Here is a 21,286-nt window from a genome sequence, read left to right on the forward strand (position 1 = left end):
GCAATTATTATCTTCAATCCTCTGATAATTTGCATGGTTAGATATGATGTCATGTCTCAATGGGTTAATGCACACTCATTCAATTCCTAAACAATCAGCTCATTGACAGACACTATGCGCCACAGAGGTACAGCTCACAGCACATTTTTTATTAACCTTTGACAGCTCTTCCAACTTATGTGAAATGAAAAGCAAACGAGACTGATCTGAGAACCTTGCGCCTGTAAATAATCATGGTAGTAATGGTAACGTTAGTCATGACCCCAGTCTTGCAATGCCATTAAATATAACTATATTCACTAGATTTCTTCTAATGTAATTTCTAATATATTGTAACTATTCCAATAGGTTTCACATGAAGAGAGGCATGCTTATGTGCCTGTTTGCGAAGCAAGGACCAAACATTGAAATAGGTTAAGAACTTTTATTGTGGAAATGCAATAGAGAGAGGAGGAAGCCAAGCTCTGTAGATGAAGGATCCAACAGGTGGACTGTAGTGTAATAACACACAATTACACATGGCTGTGGTAGGCTGTTGTGGTGATGGTGTCATTCTGAAGTATCTTAATATGTGAAAGACATTCATTTCAAACAAAATTTTACTGATAGTAGTTTTGTTGTTGTTGACAATTTACATTTGCTTGACCAGCCTCTTTCAGATAGCAGTTTATTATGTAGAATGCACATGCTGCTTTGGTGTTTGAACAAGGAATCACACATACGCTTTATTTATGTTTGGCCCTGGTTTGTGCACCTGTTTTAGGGATTCTTCAGGTGGAGTTTTATGCCCCCCCCCCTGTGAATTAAATGCATTTAAATAAAAATCTACAATTTAGCAGACGCTCTTATACAGAGTGACTTACAGGAGCTTAGTGCCTTGCTCAAGGGTACATCAACAGATTTTGAATTTAGTCAGCTCAGGGATTCAAACCAGAAACCTTTTGGTTACTGGCCCAACTCACTTAACCACTAGGCTACCTGGTGCCCGTAAAGGGGAAGAGCAGGGTGTGGCAGGTCAGGAGGGCAGAGGAGGCTGGTGGGAGGCATCATAGGAGGATGGACTAATTGTAATGGAATATATGGAACAGTATCAAACATATGGAAACCACACTTTTGAATCCGTTCTATTAATTCCAATCCAGCCATTACAATGAGCCCATCCTCCTATATGTCCTCCCACCAGCCTCCTCTGGGTCAGGATGGTTAGTAAAGTAGAGATATGGATGTGGGACTGAGGGTCACCTGGAGGGAAGAGGAAGAACCTATTAACTCTAAGATAACAACACCTGAAAAATGCATAATAAATACACCTGTTCAACAAAAGTTGTAGGTCTGTATTTGTAACACCAGGGGGCGTATTTGTGACACAGAATCTCCCACATACTGAATGACCTGACATTTGACCAGAACCGAGGGAGAAGATAACTCCAATATCACTCAAATTTATGGCTGTCATAAACATGGTTTGCCGTAATCATATAATCAAGATTAAGCTTCTCCTTCTTCGTTATCAGCATGGGATTAATAAAGCTCTGCAAATTCCAATGAAAACATACAGTTGTGGATATATTCTCTCAAAAGTACCCAATTCATCTCCTCCGACCCACCTTTAACAGTGACCGACTCATCTCTTCTTCTAAGCAGGGGGAGACTATAAAGCAACCCACATCCCATCAGGAAATAACATTAGAATAGAATATCCAGTTAACATGATATACAGAGACCTGTCTGTATTTAAAGGTACAGAAATCACAGTTCTTCTCAGAGCATCTCCTTCCTTCTTGACTCCTCCTCAGTTAAGCAGAGCTCTAATCAGCTGTCATATAGCGTAGTGATATCTGTAGGTCAGGAGTCATCATCACCCAACCTTCAACCCCCAACATTATTATATAACTCTTATCAGTAGGTGGCCTGGTTTAGGACCAGCTACATCTGTCTGTACTTGTCCTTCAGTCTCAGTCTCTCGGTCTCTCCACTGGCACGGCTGCTGCTGGGACCTCCATACACCACAGACAGAAACACACACCACCATGGGTTGCTGGAACAAGCTGTGTGGGCTAAAGGCTGGAATTGGGGCTGGATTTGCGGTGGCCATATTAGGTATAATCCTTATCCCCGTGGGGAACAATATCATCCGTGAGACTGTTACAAAGGTGAGTGTCAGCTTGCTAGAGCTGTAACCATTGTGGATTTCTAAGAGGTCCATTTGGGAAAAAGTGGTTTGCTGCTAGCGAGAAAGGGACATGAGAGTAGATTCTAAACAGTAAGTGAAAGAAACATCTTCATTTGTTCAATCTCTTACATTGCTATGTCCCAGGTCATATTTTCCAAATGCATCTAAAATGTTGACAGCCACTTTGGTCATAACTTAAAGAAATGAGTGCTGCTTTACTTAAAACCAGGGCACTGTGTAGAAAGAGTTCATGTCTGTCTGGTGAATGCAGGAATCGGTCATCGAGCCTGGAACCACAGCCTGGGACAACTGGGTGTCTGCAGACGCACCTGTGTACAGACAGTTCTGGCTCTTTGACGTGCAGAACCCACAGGACGTGGTGGAGAATGGGTCAAAGCCCAAATTGGTGGAGAAAGGGCCCTACACATACAAGTAGGTCCATACTCACTCAGATGCCTCTAAAATATCAACAAAATGATGTATATAAGATGATAGGGGATTTCAATGCTGTATAGAGGGAAAAAACCTATGGTGTTCATCACTTTGTATTCTAAATAGAATTGGATGACTTTGAATGATAAATTGCTCTTTAATATCTACAATTAATATAGATGAAGAGAAAACACCTAAAGTTTAATAAATCTAATCTAGAATCCAATTTAATATGATATAATGTACGAGAGATTAAAAGTCACTGGGTGAGAAACCAGGAGACGAAAGGGTGGGTGACACTCTTTCGTGTGTCTCGCTCTAACCATCAGGACGCGGTACCTGCCCAAAGAGAACATCACAGCCAACCCAGAGGACTACACCATCTCCTTCCTGCTCCCTGCGGGGGCCATATTTGAGCCCTCCATGTCTGTGGGGTCTGAGGAGGACAGTGTCACCTCCCTCAACCTAGCTGTGGCTGTAAGTGGGTGACAGCTCATACCTTGTGATGGCTCTCTACCTGTCTGAGTGCATGTTGTGTATTCCACCTCTGTCAGAGGTTACTTTGTCTGGAGTAGAGAAAAAGGACAATAAGGAGAGCTGGGGTTGAAGGGAACCAGGTGTCTGGATTGTACGAGCACAACATAAGTTATGGGGCCCTAGCTTTCACTGTTTTTTACAAACCACAATTTATTTAGTTGTGAGTCTGGCTGTGGTGGTCTCACAACACTCCAGTGTTATTGTGAATGTTTGGTTTGAAGTGCACATGTACAGTGCCTTCGCAAATTATTCAGACCCCTTGACCTTTTCCACATTTTGTTACTTTTGTTACTTTACTTTGTTACATATTATTCTAATATGGATTCAATTGTTTTCCCCTCATCAATCTACACACAATACCCCATAATGACATAGCAAAAACAGGCTTTTAGAAATTGAAATATCACATTTACATGCACTACCGTTCAAAAGTTTGGGGTCACTTTGAAATGTCTTTGTTTTTGGAAGAAAAGCACTTTTTTTGTCCTTTAAAATAACATCAAATTGATCAGAAATTTGATGGTTAATGTTGCAAATGACTATTGTAGCTGGAAACAGCAGATTTTTTAAATGAAATTTCTACACAGGCGTACAGAGGCCCATTATCAGCAACCATCACTTCTGTTCCAATGGCACGTTGTGTTAGCTAATCCAAGTTTATAATTTTTTTAAACATGTTTTTACATTTTTTTCTCCCCAATTGGTAGTTACAGTCTTGTCTCATTGCTGCAACTCCCGTACGGACTCGGGTGAGGCGAAGGTCAAGAGCCATGCATCCTCCGAAACACAACCCAACCAAGCCGCACTGCTTCTTGACACAATGCACATCCAACCCGGAAGCCAGCCGCACCAATGTGTAGGAGGAAACACCTGGTCAGCATGCACTACGCCCGGCCCGCCACAGGAGTCGCTAGTGCGCGATGAGACAAGGATATCCCTGTCGGCTAAACCCTCCCTAACCCGGACGACGCTGGGCCAATTGTGTGCCGCCCCATGGGCCTCCCGGTCACGGCCGGCTGCTACAGAGCCTGGGCTCGAACCCAGAATCTCTGGTGGCACAGCTAGATCTCGTACAACGCTGTGTACTGCTCCCTTCACAGAACAGCGCAAACTGGCTCTAACCAGAATAGAAAGAGGAGTGGGTGGCCCCAGTGCACAACTGAGCAAGAGGGACAAGTACATCAGAGTGTCTAGTTTGAGGAACAGATGCCTCACAAGTCCTCAACTGGCAGCTTATTTAAATAGTACCCACAAAACACCAGTCTCAACGTCAACAGTGAAGAGGCCACTCCGGGATGCTGGACTTGATTGGGGGAGTGTGGCAGAGATGGTTGTTTTTCTACAAAGTTCTCTCATCCCCACAGAGGAACTCTAGAGCTCTGTCAGAGTGACCATCAAAAATCTCTGTCAGTGACCATCGGAGAAAAAAAGGATGATCAATGGAATCATGATGCACCTGAGCTCAGTTTCGAGTCTCAGCAAAGGGTCTGAATACTTATGTAAATCATGTATTTCTGTTTTTTATATGCAATACATTTGCAAATTAAAACCTGTTTTTGCTTTGTCATTATCAGGTATCGTGTGTAGATTGCTGAGGATTTTCTTTATTTAATCCATTTTAGAATAAGGCTGTAACCTAACAAAATGTGGAAAAAGTCAAGTGGTCTGACTCCTTTCCTGGAGGCACTGTAGATAACAAATTGGGACTTTTGTATCCTATATGTTCAAGGATCTATAAGGTTAGAGGCAATAATACAACCGTTTGTAGGACACAGCCCTCTCTCACACGTCACCTTATCAGTCATAAAACCTTCTGTTGTAATCTTCTAGCCAGGGAAGCAGTAATATGCAGGTGTGCTGACATTATGTAATGTACTCGTTTTGAATAATGGAAATGCAACTTCCTTTTTCTTTTCCTTCCTTTCAGGGTGGGTACAAGTTGACACTTCCCCATGCATATCAGGCACTGGAAGCTGCAATAAAGAATAATACAAATCCTTTATTTTAAACAATGTCTCCCTCTTCCAGCGACGGACAGTGAGGGATAATACAAACTTTATTTTCTGGGAATAATACAAATCCTTTATTTTCATACACCTTCCCTATATAGTTACAAAGACCCCATTCTCCTTTATTTTCATACACCTTCCCTAAAGAATAATACAAATCCTTTATTTTCGACACTGAATAATACAAATCCTTTATTTTCATACACCTTCCCTATATAGAATAATACAAATCCTTTATTTTCATACACCTTCCCTATATAGAATAATACAAATCCTTTATTTTCATACACCTTCCCCTCTTTATTTTTTTCCCTGTAAGCTCACCAGCATATCAGAATTTCTTTATTTTATACCTTCCCTATATAGAATAATACAAATCCTTTATTTTCATACACCTTCCCTATATAGAATAATACAAATCCTTTATTTCCATACACCTTCCCTATATAGAACAATACTAATCCTTTATTTCATTTTATATGTACATTATTTAAAAAAATACCAATTTAGATAATTTATGTAGACATTCACTGAAAATGTAAGAATAACTTAATGAAATGTAATGTTGTGTAGCTACCTAACTGTACTATGGTGTGATGTGCTCTTTCCTCAGTACAATGGCACCTATGATGGGCCATACAGTGTCTTCACAGGCAAGGATGACATCTCTAAAGTGTCTATCATTGACAGCTGGCAGGGGGAAAAGTGAGTCTATCTTGAGCCTCCACACACTGAAGTTGATGGAGAGTTGTTGTGAGGGTTGAATCCAAATAGTGCAATGAGTAAACACTAACCTTCCCCCACATATCATAACAGGGACCCATGATGCAATTCTCTTACCGTATTTCCATTACCGGATGTAAATCCACTTCACCTACTGTAATATCAATAAACAAAATAAAAAATAAATATACTGTAATTCTGTTAGAAAAATTTGCATCTGCACAGTTCTAGTAAATTGTTCAAAGTAGTCCTTGTGCATTGAGTTTGTTATTAAACTTTGAAATCAATTATTTTTGTTTGGCGTACATTTTAAAGTGAAACATCTGAGTCTGTTACCGTTACCGTAGGGTCCATATTGTCAGTTCAGTCTAATGACATCATGGATTTATAGCATCATCTGTAGAATTCTCCTTGCAAACCACGTAAAACCACAGGTCTTTGATGATTGTAGGCAGGCGCGGACTGGCTATCTGGTATTTTGGGTAAATGCCAGATGGGCTGGTCCATTTGTAGCCCAGTGGGCTTGTCTAACTAGTTTTTTTGTTGCCCCAAATACTTATCTGGCTAATAATGGGGGCCTCAAAGAAACAAAATAGGCTGGTGTGTTTGAAATGCCAGGGCCAATTTATTGTCGCAGTCAGCCCCTGATTGTAGGTAGTTTTTGTCTGGGTCCTATTACCCAATAACTGATGGTTTTACTGATGAGTCCATTTCTCTCAAATAGGAAGGTGTCTTTCTGGAACAACACATACTGCGACATGATCAACGGCACAGGTACAGTCACCCAAACACCCAGGCAGCAGACAACTTGCATTGCATCCCTGTCTTGTTGAATGACATTTTACTCTATCATCACACAACCAAAACATTTCAAATGTGTAAGAAATGAATTAAGAACACTGTAGAATCGTTACTAAGTCATCTTATACTCCCATGGTTAATATATTAAATTCTATGTTCTTTACCATTGTTCTGACTATTTTCATCAGATGGCTCGTCTTTCTCTCCCTTCCTGGACAAGAAGAAGCCTCTGTACTTCTTCTCTCCTGACATCAGCAGGTGGAGTGATCTGTTCTTCATTTACCTATTGGGGTGGATAGTAATGTTCAGATCTCATGTAGACTGTGGTGTTATGGTAAACAAAGACAAGTGGAGATGATAACTGATTTAGGTTTTGCAGTGGCCCCAATTTCTATCAGCTTTAATCCTGTTCACTGCCGTAATACAGCCAATAGAAATGTACTACTTATTTATCATACCCCTTAAAGTCTGAAAGGAACTCTTCACTATGTCCATTTGCCTAATATTCACAGACACTGTAGTCAGATCTGGGGCCATATGCAATGAGCATCTCAGAGTAGTGCTGATCTAGGATCCCCCCTCCATGCAATCTTATTCATTCATCTCAAAGGCTGAACTGATCCTCAATCAGCACTCCTACTCTGAGGAGCTTTATACATACATTAGGGCCCCTGATCTTTTATTCCCATCCTCACTTTTGAGGATGCCTTTCTAATCATGACCACAAGAGGTCAGGCCCCAGCAAAAACAAAGAGCCTTGTCTCCTAAAAACACTGTTCTTCAATGTCTTCAGATCTGTGTCAGCTGAGTATGAGAGGAGCCTGGACCTGAAGGGGATCGAGGTGTACCGGTTCAAACTGCCCCCGCTCACCTTAGCCTCCCCTGCAGTCAACCCAGACAACCTGTGCTTCTGCACGGACTACGAGGTCACTAAGAACTGCACATTGGCCGGAGTCCTGGACATCAGCTCCTCTCGTGGTGAGGGACACGGGCAACAGTCACTAACTGGTTCCTGCTCTGCTGGACATCAGCAGATAAAATCATAATAATCATAATAGATCATAATCATAATATGATCTATTAGCACTGTATGAATGGCACAGAAGTCTAATAAATTCATATTTTTGTCATGTTAGCAGACGCTCTTATCCAGAGAGACTTACAGGAGCAATAAAGGGTTAATAGCAACTAGCATTTACTGCAGTTCCATTGGACTACAAGCAGGTCCCAGAGTGTTTCCTGGTCAGGGAAAACTGTGGGTTCTACACAGACTTGTTGCATCCTCGACAACTACTGTGATTATTATTATTTGACCATGCTGGTCATTTATGAACATTTGAACATCTTGGCCATGTTCTGTTATAATCTCCACCCAGCACAGCTGGCCACCCCTCAGAGCCTGGTTCCTCTCTTGGTTTCTTCCTAGGTTTTGGTCTTTCTAGGGAGTTTTTCCTAGCCACCGTGCTTCTACACCTGCATTGCTTGCTGTTTGGGGTTTTAGGCTGGGTTTCTGTACAGCACTTTGAGATATCAGCTGATGTAAGAAGGGCTATATAAATACATTTGATTTGATACTGTATGCATGTACTGTGTACAGTAACAGGTGATCAATGTGTCCATCTTTGATATTCTCAACCAGGACAACCAGTCTACATCTCCCTGCCTCACTTCCTGCATGGTAGTCCATACCTGGTTGAAGATGTGGAGGGCCTTGGTCCTAGTGAGGAGCATCACGTCACATTCCTGGATGTGGAACCGGTGAGAGCCCTGCGTCCATTCACCTTTCACCTCTGACCTCTAGGATATGTCAAAGGACCTTCCCAACTATGCAGTCATCTGTGAATACGCTCCCCAAAAAGTCTTAGCACACATCTTGTGCTGTTCTCTCAATAAGCGACATCCTTTTGCTCTCGCATCTATTTAGATTTTGAGAGCTCATGATTGTCTGTTGCTGGCGTGTATTGTACAGTAGGCCTATCTGCTGTGGGGATAAATGTGTTTGGTGTTTGTTTCCGTCAGACCACAGGGTTCAGTCTGAGGTTCGCTAAGAGACTGCAGGTGAACATGATGTACTGCTGTGGGGATAAATGTGTTTGGTGTTTGTTTCCGTCAGACCACGGGATTCAGTCTGAGGTTCGCTAAGAGACTGCAGGTGAACATGATGTACGGCCCCTCCAAGATCATCACGTAGGTTTAATGTCTCGGTCTATTATTTTCCCGTACTTTACTATTGTATGTACAGACACTCATCCAAGGACATCTCTCTCTCATTACATATTCTCCAGGGTGTTAAAGAAAGTGAAGGATTACACCGTGCTCCCTATAGTTTGGCTAAACGAGGTAAGTCATTTGAGCTGTACTTTAAAAATATATATATATTTCACCTTTATTTAACCAGGTAGGCTAGTTGAGAACAAGTTCTCATTTGCAACTGCGACCTGGCCAAGATAAAGCATAGAAATTCGACACATGCAACAACACAGAGTTACACATGGAATAAATAAAACATAGTCAATAATACAGTAGAACAAAAGAAAACAAAAAGTCTATAAACAGTGAGTGCAAATGAGGTGAGTTAAGATAAGGGAGTTAAGGTAATGAATAGGCCATGGTGGCGAAGTAATTACAGTATAGCAATTAAACACTGGAATGGTAGATGTGCAGAAGATGAATGTGCAAGTAGAGATACTGGGGTGCAAAGGAACAAGATAAAAAAATAAATACAGTATGGGGATGAGGTAGGTAGATAGATGGGCTGTTTACAGATGGGCTATGTACAGGTGCAGTGATCAGTGAGCTGCTCTGACAGCTGGTGCTGAACGCTGGTGAGGGAGATGTGAGTTTTACTGCTGCCAGGTCTTGCTTCTAAAGCTTTAACTTGCCTTTGTTATGGCATATTTCCAAAGTATTTCCTGAGTATATAACCTCTCGTTTCTGTACATGCTATACCTCAACGACTGTCTGTTTCTACAGACGGCATCCTTGGATGACGAGACAGCGGACAGGTTTAAGAAGGAGCTGTTATCTCGTGTTGACATGCTGGAGACGGTGCAGTTCACGCTGATAGGCTTAGGGTCAGCAGCCTTTGTACTCTGCACAGTGGCACATTGTTTGGTAAGCAGAAACAACAACAAGCTTGTGTGAGAGGGACAATGCTGCTGTGCAACAGAGGAACAGTGGGGGTACAAGGATATCAGTGTGCTGAAACTTGTCACTTTTAATATCACGCACGTTCTTAATTTCAGTGTTATTTACGATGTGAACATTCTTGCTCTTTTACATAGCGAGGATATATTGTAGACATTGTGTGAGTTAGAAAGTACTTTTTTTGTACAAATTCTTATAAATTGTTCTTTCATGTTGTTGTAATTTGATTTGCACACACCTCCCTGCTAGATTTTGGTCCGGGAAGCTAGAATATAAAGCAGGTTGAAATTGCTGTGACATTAATGTAGCGAACATTCATGACTCCAATAAAAATAAATCAAGCTGATTCAAATGTATTCAACTTAATCTCGGCTCCCACTGAAGTTGATCCATGCATATCAATGGAGGCAGGAACAGGGAGGAAGTGAAGTTATTTTATGATACCATGCTTCTCAAGGGGTCTTAAGTAGGGTTATGACACGGCATGAGTCTAGCAAAACTGGCCCACATCCCCATGGGAAGTAACCAGCTTAGGTTCTCTCATTGCTGGAACAAACCGCTCTATTGCACATTTGAAGCCAAATTATTTAGTTTCCCTTTCACCTCATGTGGCCCGTAAATCAAAGTGAGAGTGAAAACACCCCCATACGGATGATTATTCTGTGGTTTCTGCATGGCACTCAGGTTTGTTTGGTGAGAAAGCAATGTTTTTGCCCTGCAGGAAACCTCTCTTACTTTTAGGGGGTTTTAAATGACCATTTGCCAATTCCCGGGGCTCTTTGATACTTCTGTCTACTCTAGAGAGTACAGTAACAGTGGAAAGTGAGATTGAAGGAGACATCTCTCGCCTTCTCTGCACCAGTTCACTCTGTAAGGAAGCCATTTTCTTTCTAAGCCATATTTTCTAAGATGTGTGACTGTTTGTAAAGGAATATTAAATACCAAGTATGAATCTACAAATGGACACTAACCAATATTCAATGCTAGTTCTAACAACAGCTACTGATATCTTCATTGAAATATTCTGAAGGAAAGTAGGCCAATTTGTAAAATGTTTAAACTTGTGGGTACTTAATAAATCACATTGTAAGTCTAGTCAGCTATCACTTGGAGTCATTACATTGTTTCCCAGAATACTTACCTGTTTTCCATATCCACCCCATTTGCATGGGCAGCTTCTTCCCACCCATAATTCCTCAGAAGTGACCCCTGACCTTTTTCTCAGTATTAATGCCGTATTCACGTGCTAGTCGGAACTAGAAACTTACATTTTCGACTTGCTAAATGGTTGTAGTTATTATACACGTGCCACGTTCAACCAGTTAGCAAGATGGACATTTCAGAGTTCCGACTAGCACATGAACATGGCAAATATCTTGCCAATAGAACAGTAATGTGATTGTTTTCAGTCATCATACAATTTCATATGTGGAGGCTGCTGTGGGGAGGACGGCTTATAATAATGGCTGGAATGGAGTCAATGAAATGGCATCAGACACATGGAAACCATGTGTTTGATGTATTTGATACCCTTCCGACTATTCTGCTCCAGTCATTACCACGAGACCGTTCTCCCCAATTAAGGTGCCACCAACCTCATATGAATTTCATACATTCAATAAATCAATGTAATTCCTAAGCGTGACTGTAAACAGTGAAAGTGTATCACATCTGAAGAGATAAGGAATGATCCTGCTGTTCCTCTCCTGTCAGATTCATCTCTGACTGCTTACAACCTAAATGTAGGAAATTCAAAGTAGATTCTAAATGCATTTATTCAGGCTGTCATTACATTAATAAATAGAAATACACCAGTTTTATGATAACATGGAAATGACATTGAACATTCACCATGGCGACACTTCTTTGTTAAAAGTTCGAATCGATCTCAAAACTTAAACGAGTCGTCAGTCTAGAGATTTATGTTATTTTGACAAAATGAAAATAGTATCTCTACGATTTGCAGATACGGTCGAGAATATCTGATGAAATATGTTAAATTATATACACTAGGGTCACATTCAAAAGCGCAGATCCACAAAAACTGGACACAATGACATAAGTTATAATGATGAAAATATAGAATGAAAAACACTCTGTACACATAACAACCATGAATACATCTACACAGACTATACTTCTGAGACAAACAGGAAAGAGCTATTCACACTATATAAACAGAGTGTACCAATCTGACCATCTCACAAACTGTGAATTAAATGCATTGTTCAAAAATGATGAGAATGATATTCAAGTTAAATGGTCATCATGGTTATTTTTGATCGTTCATGTCTTTCTTGCTGTACGTGACATTAAAACTCGGTAAGGAGATGAAATATATCTCATCAAATCATGGATCAAGAAAATGCAAACCCAAAAATCAGGAGTGTACATGTACCTGAATACAAAAGCTAGGATGTGCATCACTGCTATACTCCATCAGTATAAAACCAATCCAGCGAAGTATTGCAAATAGCCACAAGGTTTAGATGGATTTTATATACATGAACATGCTTATGTGCTGACAACACAGCATCATACACTATCAAAGAGATCATGGAGAGATACTTGTGCAGTATGGCACAATGTCCCGTACCATTTAAGAACATAAATGTTCCAAGTAACGTGAATAAATACAGGAAAGAAGACAGAATGTAAGGATGCTGTGACCTAACATTTTACATGACCTTTGTCCTATTCAACGTGATGTTTAGAAATTGACTGAGTAAGGATTGTGAACATTTCCGGTTCACTGTAATAACTTGTGCAGAATTCCTCCCAACAAAGGTTCTTTGCTCACACAGTGCTACGTGTTCTAGTGTAACGGTACTGTCCATATGTGTGGCAGCTGAGCTGGAGGTGTACTTTGGCCTAGCCACTATGTTTTCATTTCCAAGGCTGGGATATTTTTATTGGGACCACTTAGTATGGACAATATGCCCTTTGTATAGATAGTGCTGCCATTTTATCTGGTGTTAGGAGGGATAGAGTTCCTCCATAGAGACAGAGCTACAATGTGAACATAGAAACGGGTCATACAATGATGGATTTGTTTTGATCTCGATGATAACCCTGTCGTTTTGTCAAATGTGAAACTGTAATAGGTGGTAGTTGTAAACAGTGTTCATATGGATGAATATGATATGAATATGAGTCAAGGTTCAGTTGCAGAGCAGAGTGTAAACAGCTAGGGTGCTCCCTATAAAACATCCCCTTGGATATGCAATGATAATACGCCAATGATTTCCCTACTCAAATCACAATCTTCACCATCTGTAACCCCAGGTTTGTTCTCCTTGGACCAGACATCCATTCATATTAAACCATTACATGCTGCCTGATAAAGTTCCCCATTCTGTAAATGTCTATACTGCAATATACTACATTACTGCTATCAGACCATTGACTACTGTATAGCGTGACTACAGTATACATGTGTGGCAAGAATTATCATACAACTACGTGAGCAACAGTGAATGCAGTAAGTCATCCTTTGTATAAGCCTATGACACCTGAACCCGATGCCTAAATCCACACATCTCTATGTGTCCTGATCCAGGGTCAGGATTTACACCTCTGTCTAAATGGCGCATGTGACAGGGTGTGAGGTGTGTATGTATATCACAGTAATCTTGTCAGCGTACCTCATGCATATAAGACTACAGACAGCCCCAGGCAGGGTGAGTCCCACTTCCTCCTTGTAAACCTATAGTAGCTAGAGCTGGGGAAGCGTTCAGTTCAGGTCCATTGCCTCTGGGCAGGGCGGGAGCTCGGGGGTTGTGTGTGTGACCAGGTGTGTGTGTTCATGTATACCCCCCTCTCCACAGCCCTGTTAACCCCTTGTCTCCCCCAGTCAGACATCATCAGGCAGTTCCAGGTGGTTTCTGCGGTTGCGGCTCTTCCTGAGGTCTAGCAGGGGCTTGAGCTTGGCCATGTCTCCCCGGAGAGGAGGCCCTCCCCTCGGCCCCTTCTGCTGCCTGGCCCCTTGCAAGCTCTGGAGCTGCTTCCTCTCCTTACAGTACTGCTGTACGGCCAGGCTCTCTGCAGGGCTGAAGGCTGAGAGCAGGGCCTTGGGGTGCAGGGTGCTGGCCCAGGCCCAGGGAGACTGCTGCTTGTCCGTCAGCACTGACACCATGGCCTCACTCAGGACACGCAGGCGGAGCTTGGCCACGGTGCGCTTGAAGGTGTTCTCCGTGGCCAGGCAATAGTACAGGCCCTGGTCTGACAGCTGGACGGAGCGGATGAGCAGGCCGTGGTCAGTGGCGACCACACGGTCACCCAGCTTCACCTGGAAGGGATGAAAGAGAGGTGTCAGTAGAATGGTCTTAATTGTCCTATAGCATAACACATTATCCCACAGCATGATCTGTAGTCAAGTAAATCAAGCAAAGACAAGTCAACTTCAAGTGGCACTCCAGTCTCCTTTTCACTTCATTTAACACAGGATTTACTTAACATAAGGCACATCTCAATAGGTGGTCCTGGTATGTCATGACATAGCACAAGGAAGGGGGAGGGCTTTCCTCTTTTATTCTCTATAGTTCCTCAAGCAAGGGGGGGGGCCCATGACATCGCGACTTCCCATCAGCCATTAATGTCCTGCTCCTTGAAATTTGCAGTTGTGTCTAAAAAACACAATTTTGCTGAAAACAAACATTTTTTTTACCCTCTAGTGTGTCCTTTGCTTTTCAACTGTAAAAGGTCAAAAATCACTGGAGGACGTCTTTAAACAGTTCACCTGGAATACTCATTCTCATAGAATCTCTGATATAAGTATTATTCATGAGCTACAAACAATGAAATCTGTAAAAGATGTGAATCCTTATAAGAGCAGGTTCTCTTTGCACAGCCCCGTATCATTTCTCACGGTCTGATGGGCAGCAAGAAGTCTCAGAGGGTGTCAGTAATGCGAAATGTTTCCCTCGTTGAGAATAGACTCATTAGTTAGGCCCCATATCACATCTGATCTACAGTATATCACTACTCATTATCTTGTTACACAGCCATTAAATACTTTACAATGTCATCCCCGAGGCATGACATGATAGTGGTCTGATATTACTTCAAACACGTCGTCACAATCAAAGGATTGTGTTCAAATGCTTTGTTCTAGTTTCAACTAGATCAAGGCATTCAACACAATTATTCGACACAATCATTTGATTGTAACGACGTGTTTGATAATGTAATCGACCACCAACAGCCTTTGTACTCAGTCTGTCCCGTGTGTTACTGACTGAGGAAAAACGATACCCCCTCAAGCCTCCTTCACGTCATGGGATTCCATATTTGCTTAAAAAGTCATTGATTTCCAAGAAACTGGAGTCGGAATTGAGCCAATTGAGCCAGCTCTGACGTTGAACCCATAGAATGAATCATTCCATTTCTGTGGTTCAACCCAGCTTCTCAATTAACTTTGACTCGGGAAGTTGTTGTCTGACCTCTTTCCTCCTGTCATTGTCTCTGTGGATGAGCCAGCGAATGGAGGCCTGAGGGGACTTAGGAAGACACTCTAGGAAGGTGGTGTTGTTCTTCACTCCATACTGGGTCATCTCCACCGCGTTCCTGTACGCTGAAAGAAGGGTGTTTCACACACATCAACTCACTGAGACATAAACCATACAGTTGTATGAAGTAGGTCCCAAGAGTCAGGGTCAAAAGTTGACCTGAGGGTTAGTGACACCTGCAGTACAACCAAACCCTCCCAGTCACTAGGGGGTGAATCCTAACTTCCACTGAAGTCTAATTTTCACGTAGTCTCCCATTGGCTTCAATGTACTAAAGAAATTTGAAGTTAAGATTATCCCCCAAGTATGCTTGTTTGTCAGATTGCATCCAACACTGAGATGCACTTCATATCTGTATAGTAGAACACGCTTGGTTGACCTGGTCTTTAAGTGACAGCATTGTCATCTGATGTTTGTGTCCCAGCCTACTAGCTCATCCCCATGCTGGATGGATGACAGGGTATAGACTAATTAGCACTGATGACCTTATGGTTTAGTCCCATGACATATGTTCATTTACACAGACTTATACTGGAATGTAGCACTATGGGGACCGTGGCGCCTCCCCTTGTTAGACTGCTTGCCGACAGCTGATTGAGTGAATCATCTCTGTACAGTCTGTTTGCTTACTCACACACACACACACACACACACACACACACACACACACACACACACACACACACACACACACACACACACACACACACACACACACACACACACACACACACACACACACACACACACACACACACAGTCTCAAGGGGACAATACAGTAAAACACTATGCACCTGCTGCTGAACCACAAAAGGGCCTGAACTCAAATGACCCATAAACCAACAGAATCTATGTTAGACCCTTTTAGAGTAAAATGAGTACAGCTGGGATAGACCAGGCACAGAGCAAATGAGTCGAAGAAATCAGATAAATGTATTAGCATACCAATGCCCTCTGTTGGCCAATTCAACAGAGCTGTGGGTTTCTCAGGCATTGGGCACACGTTGGCTGGATGTTGTCATACCTTTCAGGTTGAATCCTCTGCACTGAGTCAGTGGGTTGCCATGGATGATGTCCTGTCTTCTGCTCCTTCTGTGTAGAAACCATAACCATCCATAAATATTTCCAATGCCACAATACAGTCCCGTATATATGTTATGTACTGTGAAATGGCATAGACGTTGAATCCTGTCAAATGTATTGTATATCTAGTTTAATAGCCTACACAAACTAGCTGGAGAATACATACATTTCACAAAGCCCAGTAGCTTAGAAACACGGTTATACCAACCCTCCAGCCCATTATGAAAATCTATAAAATCCCATAATATCAACAGTGAGGAAGGACCACTGAGCCAGACACAGCGGTGTGAGGAACATTTGACAATGTTATTCCACTGTATAGTTCAGTCGCTTCCCATCCAACAGCTACAGGGAGAGAGAGCTTTTTAAACAGCAGGCACATTTCCAGCAGGTTTTCTGAGGAGTAAAGGGGCAGAGTCTCTGTTCCCTAACCAAGCTAAACTTGAACTGCGGTTGACTGCAATGGCAGCTGAGCAGCCGGTGAGGAGGGAAACCAGAGGGGGGACTGTTCAAAGTAGAACAGTATCACTCACTGCTACAGCTGTGTTATGGCTATGGTTGGATCAATTCAATAATACATGGTGTATACCACACATTATGAACACCTTCCTAATATTGAGCTGGATGAGCTGGATGCCCTTTGTGTGGTGGACCATTCTTGTAAGAACCGACGCTGATGATGAGAAGCAGGTACGGAGAGTGAACGTTTAATCAAGCACAGACGAGGAGCAGGACAGGAACAGCGTCAGAAAAGAGGGAACAAAACAACATGACCACAATAATGCTGAAGCAGGGAACAACCTGGGAACAGACAGATATAGGGGATGAAATGAAAGCAGATGATTGAGTCCAGGTGAGTCCAATGAATCACTGATGCACGCGATGAGGGAAAGGAGTGTGTAGTGCTGGGCAGCCTGGCGCCTTCGAGCGCCAGAGAGGGAGAGCGGGAGCAGGCTTGACAATTAATTATACACACAGGAAACTGTTGAGCGTGAAAACCCAATTTGTGTTGACGCTTTTGACACAAACCGGTACTCCTGACACCTACTACCATACCCCGTTCAAAGGCACTTAATTATGTTGTCTTGCACATTCACCCTCTGAATCGCACACATACACAATTGCCTCAAGGCTTAAATATCCTTCTTGAACCTGTCTCCTCCCCTTCATCTACACTGATTGAAGTGACATCAATAATGGATCATAGCTTTCACCTGGATTCACCAGGTCAGTCGGTTATGGATGTTTTCTATAGTGTATGTTATCATTATGACCTGCAGATACATTGTATAACCAGCCTAATACATTGCCTTATACCAGTGGAATAACCTAGCTATGTAATTACAGTAACATCAGTGTATCGTTAGCTCAAACCTTTTGGTATTTTGGGGAAAACCAAACAAACAACTAAGAGCTGTATAATGATTTGTACTCATTCCCCATGAATAACACCTAAGCTATGTGAAGTGTTGCCCTATACTGTAACCCTTAACAACCTGGGTCCTCAGCACCAATGTTTTACGGGTAAAAGCAGACTGCACCATAGAGTGGAATAACACTGTAAAATGTTAATTGTGCCGCTCGGTTTGCTTCAGAGCGCTCCTTTCTCACAGCTGGTATTGTACTGTTGATGCTGACCCAGAGTCTGTAGTACCGTACCTCTTGCCAGTGGGGTAGAAGCGGGAGCAGCTCAGGCCGTCCCAGGCACAGTAGGGGTCTCTGGCCAGGCAGCAGTCGGCGCAGGCTGAGCCGTAGGCATGGCAACGGTGCAGAGACACTTGGGACACGCCGTGCTCTGAACTTACGTACAGCTGTTGCTGCAAGGCAAAACAGTTCAAATGTCAACCACACTGTTTGTTTTAATAAGTGGAAGCGTGACTTAACTAAGTTAAGATCACGGACAATTATGGCTTATTATCTGGCTTTCCGGCTGAGTCACAATTTTAATGCAGAAAATAAACTATTGCACTAGGCGATATCAATGAGCTAATCAGAAGCATTTTGAAACAATATTGAGATACATTAAGCACTGCTTGCAAATGCTTACTTTTTTGGAAGATATTCTCAAGTTTGTCACTGGAGCTTGGTTCTGGGAAGAGAGAAACATGCCACAATGTCAATAATATTATGTAACAAATGTTGTGACCCTATGTCATAAAAGTAATGGACCATAATAACTTTCTTATCTTATCATATTACATAAGACTGTAGGTGTGTTTGAGCTAGTCCTTGTTGCACACCGTGAATCTTAGGAAATTCATTTGGTCCTTTACATTCTGTGGAGGGATCTTTTAATCAACGCTCTCACTCGTTCATCACACACTCAGGTTATCTTGCATCCTATTGAATACCATGTAACCTTCCACCGCGCGGCACTGGTAGGAACACAATGTGAGATCTCCATGACACAACAAACCACACTAGTGGGAGACTTGGAGACCGGTGTCGTCCAGGTGCAGAGAGAGATTAGCTTGGTTGGGCCTTGATCACATGGATGACTTGCTTTGTTTATCAGGCTGAGATCAAACAGAGCGTGTGAGGGTTGGTATGGGTGACTGGCATCGCCCTCTAATGTCAGTATGCTTCCCATCAGTCTGGTGCCCGGGTCATCACGCTCCTGAATGCCCCTCCCTTAGGAGTACAGTCTGCAACCCCTTGTGAAGAAGCCAAGAGCTGCTATTCTGTCTGCCTTTGATGTCTGTCTGTCTGTCTGTGTTTGAGAGAGAGAATTCAAACCTTAAACACTTCCAGCTCTTCCAGTATCAAATCCTGGTCCAGGGAGCGGTTTGTGGGGAGAGCGATGACCTTTTGCACTGTCCCTTTGTCTGAGGACACACACACACACACACACACACACACACACACACACACACACACACACACACACACACACACACACACATTTTTATTAGATTTTTTAGACAAAAGACTTTACAATTGAAATACATTTAAAAACATGAACATGTAGTGTGTGTGTGCATCTATCGGTTCCATACACATGTCAGAGAATGGAGACAGTTCGCGAGCAGAGGGAGGAGAGAGGATAGTTACAGCAAGATCTCCTGGAAATCCCTGAAAAAAACTCTCCACATCCCTGAAACAAAGCCTCCACCTCTCCGCCCTGCAGTCTGACATTACTGGCATGTGTTCAGGAATCTTGGAGGATTGGAAGACTGATAAACATAAACAGCTGTGAGTGAGAGAAAGGAGAGAGGCTCCCTGGGATGTAAGACGTACAGCCAACTCCACACTCCCCTCTGTGTTGCTCAGACCTTTCCTCTTCCTCTTCCTCCTCTTCCTCCACCCAGTGGGCTGCATTGCCCTCCTAAACGTCTGTTTTGTCTCTGTTGCAGCTCATTATAGTGCAGTTATTGTTCTATTCACTTGAGTTCATATTCCCTCTGTAATCATTTGCCTATGAAATGCCTGTGTTATGGCATTAGAGAGCAGAGATAGATTATTACAATATAGAATATAATGGAATTAAGTGGGTTATGTATAATGAGAGCATTGTGGTGGCGCCACCCCATGGTGACAGAGAGAACAGGTCATTTAGGCTGTCATGCTGGGGCCTGGAGATCTATTAGCATCCGCAGCCAACATGGATGCTCCATCATGGACGATGTCACACTCTTTACGAAGCATCCCACTCATGTAACCCACCGCGTTAGTCAGAGCTCTTTAAAGTGCAACTCTGATGGTTATTGAACACAAGTGGCGAGACGAGGAATATGAGAATGTTAGTCTGAAGGAGAGATCCTGAACAGGCATCCTGAACAGGCATCCTGAACAGCTACTTAGGTGCTGATGTAGGCGATGTACAGGCCCTGTGCTGCTCCCAGCCTGTGGTGTGTGTATGTTGTGTGGTGGGACTGGGTGCTAGTTGTCTCTAACAGATCAATAAGGATGTATCGTTCAGTACAAACCTGTGCCCAGGAAGAGGACCTGGTAGTGGCCGTCTGCAGCGGTCACCTGGTCCACAGCGATGGAGGTGTACTTGTAGTCAGCTTGCGTTCTGACCACCAGGGGCCTCCTGCCAACGGGGTAGATAGAATTGAACATGACCGGGTGGTTCCTGACAAACGTCACCACGTCGTCAGGGAACTCCTTGGTGCTCTGAATGTGAGGGGTGAAGGCTCCGCCTGGACACTGGAAGGAGGGAGGCAAGGGGGAAGGAGAGAGCAAGAGAGAGAGAGAGAGATTTGTTATAGAGGTGAATACATCCCTACTTCTCAGCTCTGTGACAAAGGTACATAAAGGAAAAGCCTACCCCTGACCCTGAACTCTGCTGTCCTCATCCTCATTGCATAGTATTTCTCTGACATGGTTTCCTCAACCACATTGATAGACACAGTAGATACACAGTAGATACTGTGTAGGAGAACAACAAGGAACTGTACATTTGCATTGGAGCTCTTGTCTTATTTTGAGTTCAATACAGATATAAGATCCTAAACTCACTGTTCCAGGCCGGGGGTAGGGGATCCGTCCCTGGTACGCCACCCACTGAAAGTTCGGCCCATCCCTGTGAGCGAACGGCCCGTTGAAGACTGTCAAGATGTCTGCCATGTTGTAGACACACACGGCCGAGCCCTTAAACACTGAGCTGTGGGAAACGACACACACACATTCCGGCGATCAGTGTGATGTGAACTGACATCTCAGAAGCCTCCAGATCCACCCAGTTAAAACATCGTAGTCCTTTAAACCCTGCTGTTCATAGGATATCCAAGCCATCAAATCCGGATGAAGCTTACTGCCACCCCACTCCGCTCTACCCAACTTGCCCCTCTTCCCCCATTCTTGCTCCATTCCCAGAAGGTTATGAGGATATGATGTGGTTTGGACCGGAACCTAAAAACCACATGACCATC

The 21,286-nt window shown here is 43.0% G+C and overlaps 1 protein-coding gene and 1 pseudogene across 1 annotated transcript in view; one reads left to right on the plus strand and one right to left on the minus strand.

The window, feature by feature from the left end:
• The first annotated feature begins 1,897 nt into the window (after positions 1-1,897).
• Positions 1,898-10,917, plus strand: LOC135515017 (platelet glycoprotein 4-like; annotated as a pseudogene).
• Positions 10,918-11,579: 662 nt separating this feature from the next.
• LOC135515016 (semaphorin-3C-like) overlaps positions 11,580-21,286 on the minus strand; it is a 44,595-nt gene continuing 34,888 nt past the window's right edge. Inside the window, exons 11-18 of the mRNA XM_064938809.1 lie at positions 20,874-21,018; positions 20,339-20,561; positions 19,149-19,237; positions 18,460-18,501; positions 18,072-18,229; positions 16,354-16,421; positions 15,264-15,394; positions 11,580-14,110 (exon numbers count right to left, since the gene is read on the minus strand). Coding sequence (XP_064794881.1) covers positions 13,676-14,110; positions 15,264-15,394; positions 16,354-16,421; positions 18,072-18,229; positions 18,460-18,501; positions 19,149-19,237; positions 20,339-20,561; positions 20,874-21,018 — 1,291 coding nt within the window. The 3' untranslated portion in view covers positions 11,580-13,675. The remainder of the gene's footprint in view (positions 14,111-15,263; positions 15,395-16,353; positions 16,422-18,071; positions 18,230-18,459; positions 18,502-19,148; positions 19,238-20,338; positions 20,562-20,873; positions 21,019-21,286) is intronic.

The sequence above is a fragment of the Oncorhynchus masou genome, chromosome 26 (assembly GCF_036934945.1).
Source record: "Oncorhynchus masou masou isolate Uvic2021 chromosome 26, UVic_Omas_1.1, whole genome shotgun sequence".
Classification (NCBI taxonomy): domain Eukaryota; kingdom Metazoa; phylum Chordata; class Actinopteri; order Salmoniformes; family Salmonidae; genus Oncorhynchus; species Oncorhynchus masou.